This window comes from Lactuca virosa, chromosome 9 (assembly GCF_052849685.1).
Source record: "Lactuca virosa cultivar CGN04683 chromosome 9, Lactuca_virosa_CGN04683_v6, whole genome shotgun sequence".
Classification (NCBI taxonomy): domain Eukaryota; kingdom Viridiplantae; phylum Streptophyta; class Magnoliopsida; order Asterales; family Asteraceae; genus Lactuca; species Lactuca virosa.
In genome coordinates, this window is record NC_136434.1 from 125,487,781 (window position 1) to 125,493,780 (window position 6,000).

The 6,000-nt window shown below is 37.0% G+C and overlaps 1 protein-coding gene across 1 annotated transcript; it reads left to right on the plus strand.

Annotated features, from left to right (window-relative positions):
- The first annotated feature begins 3,531 nt into the window (after window positions 1–3,531).
- On the plus strand, window positions 3,532–4,352 carry LOC145139765 (uncharacterized). The gene is made up of 3 exons (XM_079073473.1): window positions 3,532–3,549; window positions 3,595–3,844; window positions 3,919–4,352. The coding sequence occupies exons 1-3, from the start codon at window positions 3,532–3,534 to the stop codon at window positions 4,350–4,352; spliced, it is 702 nt and encodes a 233-aa protein (XP_078929599.1).
- The last annotated feature ends 1,648 nt before the right edge of the window (window positions 4,353–6,000 follow it).

A 6,000-nucleotide genomic window follows, 5' to 3' on the forward strand; every position in this document is an offset into this window, starting at 1 on the left:
TAAAGTTTCACCAAAAAACTAAAAAAAATCAGAAGTTTAACTTACATGATTTGCAGTTAACAGGCTAGAACCAACATGATTATTCTTTGTAAACTTGTTAGCCACTCTCATCATAACTTCTAAAAACTATGGCAACAAACACAAAAGAAAACGATATCATTATACTTTCAACAACATTTGAGAAAATTAGGCAAGAAATAACACTTACTAATGCATATTTTATTCAACTACTTCAGGGTGTTAAGCTGCACATTAATTTAGGGCCTTGACATTTTTTGCACCCAACGTTTCATAAGGACTGATCTAAATGAACATTAATCAATTAAAAGTTATTTGTTGAAACCCTAACTTAAGAAATCAGGATATCAGACATAACTATAAAATAGAAGAAATTTTATGAATAAAAATTGCTAAAACAGAGTATGAGACACACATACCTTAGAGTCTTGGTGGTGGGTTGATGTTGATGGCGATGGACAACAAAGAAGCTAATAGTGGAGGTCGATGCGTCAAAGAGAAATCGGATTCACCACGTTGTTGACCTGAAGTCGTGAATCGACAATGATGGAGGGTGGGGTTGGCCGGAATCAGAATTGATGGGGATGGGGGTGACAGGACTCAACGATGGTGGTCATGGTGGCAGGAGTCGATGATGTTGTCAAATGAAATTAGGTTAAGAAATAGTATCGCACCGGAGGGAAAGGCATCGAGCAGGGAATGAAAATTTTGGAAGGGAAGACATTGCTCGGGAAACAAAATATTAGAATGGAATTCGTTTGGTTTAATGGTGCAATATTTGATCTAAACGCACCTATAAATCTATTTTAATGGTGTGGTTTAGAGGGTGTTTGGTTTAACTTGTAAAATGACTTTTGACTTTTTCTTTTAGAAAAAGTCAAAAAGATGTTTGGGAAGATGAGAATGACTTTTGAAAATGACTTTTCCAATAGAGTAAATTTGGTCTTTTTGAAAAGTCACGAAATCATGACTTTTCCAACTTTTCAACAGTGTTAAACATTAAAATTACTTTTATATCTCCATCTACCCCCAATAAATATGTAAACATGTCATTTTTAGTCATTTTGCATGTAAAAATTAAACCAAACACTTTAATTTTTGATTTTTTCCCTTCAAAAGCTAATCCAAACACATTTAAAAAAGAACAAATTACTGAAATAGTCCCTGTGGTTTGGCTAAAGTTGCGCGTTTGGTCCCTATGTTTTGTTTTGCACTCGGACCATCCCCACGTTTTCTTTTTATTACCCGCCTGGTCCCTGGGTCCGTTAGTCGTCAATTCCAAACGTTAAGTCCCTCACGTGCTTTGCACACGAGGGGTATTTTCGTCATTTTATACATGGCGCCTAAATGCAATGCCAATCGTTTCTTCATTCCGATCATTTTCCGATCACCTCCCTCTCACACACACTCTCTCTCTATCACTTAATCTGTAACTCATCAAAATCGAGTAGAAACCCTAACTCCTCAAAATTTTGCAAGAATCATCGAAGCAACAATGGTGGGTTGGAGGATTAGAGCAAACATGGAAGAAATAGACGTTGAAAACCATTACGGTAACCGCTTAATTTCAAAAGTTAAATTTATCACTTACAAATTTCAAGCTAATAAGTTGAAGCTTTCTCTTTTACAGCTGGTCATCCAACTATCTTCTCCATCAGATTATTCTATGGTGGAGAGTTTACGAAGTTTCCTGGAAGGAGGTACGTCAAGGGCAAAGAAAGATACGTTGATCTATTGGACATTGATGAGTTTTGTGTGCACGATATTGATGAGATGATGGAGACCCTAGGCTGTGTTGAGGAGGGTAAGTTGCTTTATTACCACTTCAAAAGACCCTTTTCAGATTTGGACTTTGGGTTGTTTGCATTGGCTAGTGACAGTGACATTAACCATTTGGGTACATACGTGGGTCAACATAAACTGATTGAAGTTTATGTTGAACATGGTAAAACAATGTTGCATACATATACAATGTCATTTACCCCTAGTAAAGTTAGGATAGAAGAAATCGTTGATCAACCTTCGTGTAGTAGAAGGCTTTTTTTGGAATGGAAGGAAACTGAAACAGGGGATTGTATTGGATCAAGTAAACCAAATGTTGTGCCAACAAAAGAAACTGAAAGTGCCCAAATTGATGCCCAATGTGAAACACAAGGTATATGTGATGAATTTGATGAATTTCTAAATAAAGAAACTGGAGGGATTACTCATGAAAGTGACAATAGAGATGATGCTGATGATAGTGGTGATAGTGGTGATAGTGATGATAGTGAGTTCTTAGTAGACGTAGATAACCTCCTAGATGAACCTGAGATAGACATGAATGAGTTTTTGTTAAATATTGATGAAGATATAGAGTGGGTGGGTGATCTTGGAGGGTCAAATGTCAAGGAAACAGAAACAAGGGAAATTGATGATATTGAGGTTGTAAACAATGAGGTATTCTTATATGAGTCATCATCTGATGAAGGTGGGAGCAACAAGAGAAGAAAGTCAATTAAGGCAATCCGAAGGGCAATGGAAAACAGTGAAGCAAGAGTTAGTGATCCATTCTATGTGTACCAAAAATTCACCTCATCTGAAGAATTGAAAAATGCAATAAGACAACATGCTGTGGAGACAAGGAGGGAACTAGACTTCATAAAAAATGATAAAAACAGAGTGAGAGCTATTTGTAAAGGCACTATCCCAGACCTTGGTCAACTTGACCCATGTGGGCCCAGTCAAAGCAATAAAGAAAGTGAAGAAAACAACTGTCCATGGGTACTTTATGCTAGCAAGTGGGAACAAGATGTTGACTGGGAGATCAAGACCTACGAAAAAGAGCATAGATGTCTACAAACAAGAAATGTGAAAGCTTGTACCTACAAGTTCTTGGCAAAGAAAATTGTGCAACAGATTGAAAGCAACCCTACAGTCCCTACACGAGCTTTACAAGAACAACCTCAACGTGAATACCAGGTAGATATTTCGAAGATGAAGGTATTTAGGGCTAAAACAGAAGCATTGAATCAAGTAAGGGGCGATTATGCAGGGCAATATACTACACTACGAGACTATGTTCAAGAACTTCGCACTCGAAACCCAGGGACAACAGTTAAGATAGAGGTCGAAAGTGAGCCAAACCCATCTTCTGAGACTAGAACTTTCAAACGGATCTACATCTGTCTAGGGCCATTAAAGAAAGGTTTTCTAGCTGGTAAAAGAGATTATCTTGGTTTGGATGGGACTTTTATGAAAGGGCCTTATCCTGGAATGATACTCACAGCAGTGGTAAGATGTAAACACATATCTTGTGTCATTTTATTCCATTTTATTTAAATTACTAACTCCTTCACTATGTTTAGGGTCTTGATGGAAATAACTGTACATATCCTTTGGCATATGCTGTCGTGGAGGCTGAGAATATAAACTCATGGACTTGGTTCTTAAGGTGCTTGGGTGATGACATTGATTTGCAAGCTAATTCCAACTTTACCTTTATATCTGACAGACAGAAGGTAAGTAATTTCAATGGACTTGGTTCTTATTGTACAATGTATACATTACATCTAATGTTGTTTACTTTTTGTACAGGGCTTGTTGCAAGCAATTGGTACATTGTATCCATGTGCAGAACACAGGTTTTGTCTGCGACACATTCATGAAAACATGAAGAAAATGTGGAGGGGAAAGGTGTTCCAAGACATGTTGTGGAACTGTGCAAGTACAACAACAATACAAGAATTCAACCATGCTATGGAAGAGTTAAGAAAGGTAAACAATGACCGCTACGAATGGGTCAAAGCTATTCCACCTCAACATTGGTCTAGGGCACACTTCACAGGTTTGTTTTATTTTGTTGGGTTAATTGTTACCAAATGATTCACTTTCTTACATAATTTTTTATTTATATTGTAGGGAGGGCTCATTGTGATGGGCTTCTGAATAACTTGTGTGAGACCATAAATAATCAAATTAAGAAAGCACGCGACCAACCAATTATCATATGCCTTGAGTACATTAGAGAGTACCTTATGTTAAGGATTGTTAGTGTCCAAAAGGTAATTGATAAGGCTGTTGGACCATTAACTCCAACTGCAACAAGTGTGCTTGAAAAAAACAAATCTGATGCAGCTCAATGTGTGGGTAAGTTCTGTGGGAATGGAAAATATCAGGTGAGTGGTCCATGGATGGACCAATGTGTGGTAGACATGGCTCAGCACACATGTTCTTGTAGAAAATGGGAACTCACTGGTATACCCTGTAAACATGCCCTTGTTGCTATATGGGACATGCGAAAATATAAGCAGAATATTGGCGTACCTGAAGAATGGGTTCATGCTACTTACTGATTAAAAACTTGGAAGGAAATGTATTCTTTCAAGATTGAACCAATTAATGGAAGAAGAATGTGGGAAAAGTTTCCATGTCCAACCACTTTGCTTCCTCTTAATCATCATGTCCCCATTGGAAGACCAAGGAAGAAAAGAAGGAAATCAGCTGTTGAATTAGAAGATATGGTGAAGGGTGGTAGGGCATCAAGGAAGGACAAGAGTGTGACATGTTCAAAATGCAAAAAGCTTGGTCATAATAAAAGAAGCTGCAAAGGTCAAAGTGCATGTGATACTAGTTCAAGCAAGAAAGGGAAAGCTGGGAATAAAGCTAAAAGTGTAGGTGATGGTAGTTCAATCAAGAAAGGGAAGGATGGGAAGAAAGGTCAAAGTACAGGTGATGGTAGTTCAAGCAAGAAAGGGAATGTTGGGAAGAAAGCTCAAAGTGTAGGTGGTGGTAGGCAAAGTGGAACTCAAAGTGCATGTGATGGAATTTCAAGCAGGACAAGGAAGGCTGGGAAGAAAGGGAAGAGTATTGCTTAAGTTATGATTGTGTTTTTATATTTTGTGTCTGTGTTATGAACCAATTATGGTGTTATGATCTTTTGTGTTTGTTATATTTGTCATTATGTTTTGTGTCTGTGTTATGAACAATTATGGTATGACTTTTGGGACCTGTTGTCTATATATGGTATGACTTTTAATGTATCTCTATTTTCAATTATGGTATGAACAATTAGTGCTATAATCTGTTGCTGTGTTTTTGTTTTAATTCAATTCCATTTTATCCAATTCTATTCAATTATTCAATTCATTCCATTCTAATTCAATACCATTCAATTCTATTCAATCATTCAATTCAATTCCATTCCAATAGAAAACCAGTTAATTGCATTCCATTACAAACCACTCAATTCCATTCCATTATAAAACAGTCAATTGCATTCCATTACAAACCACTCAATTCCATTCCATTACAAACCACTCAATTCCATTCCATTATAAAACAGTCAATTCAATTCCATTCCATTACAAACCACTAAATTCCATCCCATTAGAAAACTGCCTTGATGAAACAAAAGATAAGTACATTAATAGCATAAATTAAAGCTTGTAAATTAAAATTGACACAAAAAAAACCCAACTGAACACTAATAACAGCCTCAAGGCCCTATTCTCATGTTGAAGCTCATCCAATGACTTCTGCAAATCAGGGGAGATACTTTTTTCAGTTTTTTCACCATTAAAGTTGTCCTCATCAACCCAATCTATGAAACCACATTTTGCTCCCTGCATTTTGAGTAATTTGGTGTGTGTTAAAGGTATGTGATATATAGATATACTTAAGAAGAAATTGTCCTTACCTTTCCAGTACAACAATAGAAAAGTCTTCCAGGGTTTTTCTTGGTAGTCGATCTTCGTATCACACCAACTTCACCACACTTGCAGGTTTTTTCCATTAGGGTTGATCAAAACTTCAAAGAAGACGAAATGAAGGAGAAGAAGAAAGGGCGTATTCGAAAAATAGAGAGAATCGGGGTTTAGGGGTGTTCTAATAGATTTTTTATATAAAATGACAAAAATACCCCTCATGTGCGAAGCACGTGAGGGACTTAACGTTTGGAATTGACGACTAACGGACCCAGGGACCAGGCGGGTAATAAAAAGA

Coding starts and splice junctions, on each gene's coding strand:
- LOC145139765 (XM_079073473.1), top strand. Junction 3,845..3,918: donor GTCTAGGGCACACTTCACAG/GTTTGTTTTATT, acceptor TTTATATTGTAG/GGAGGGCTCATTGTGATGGG.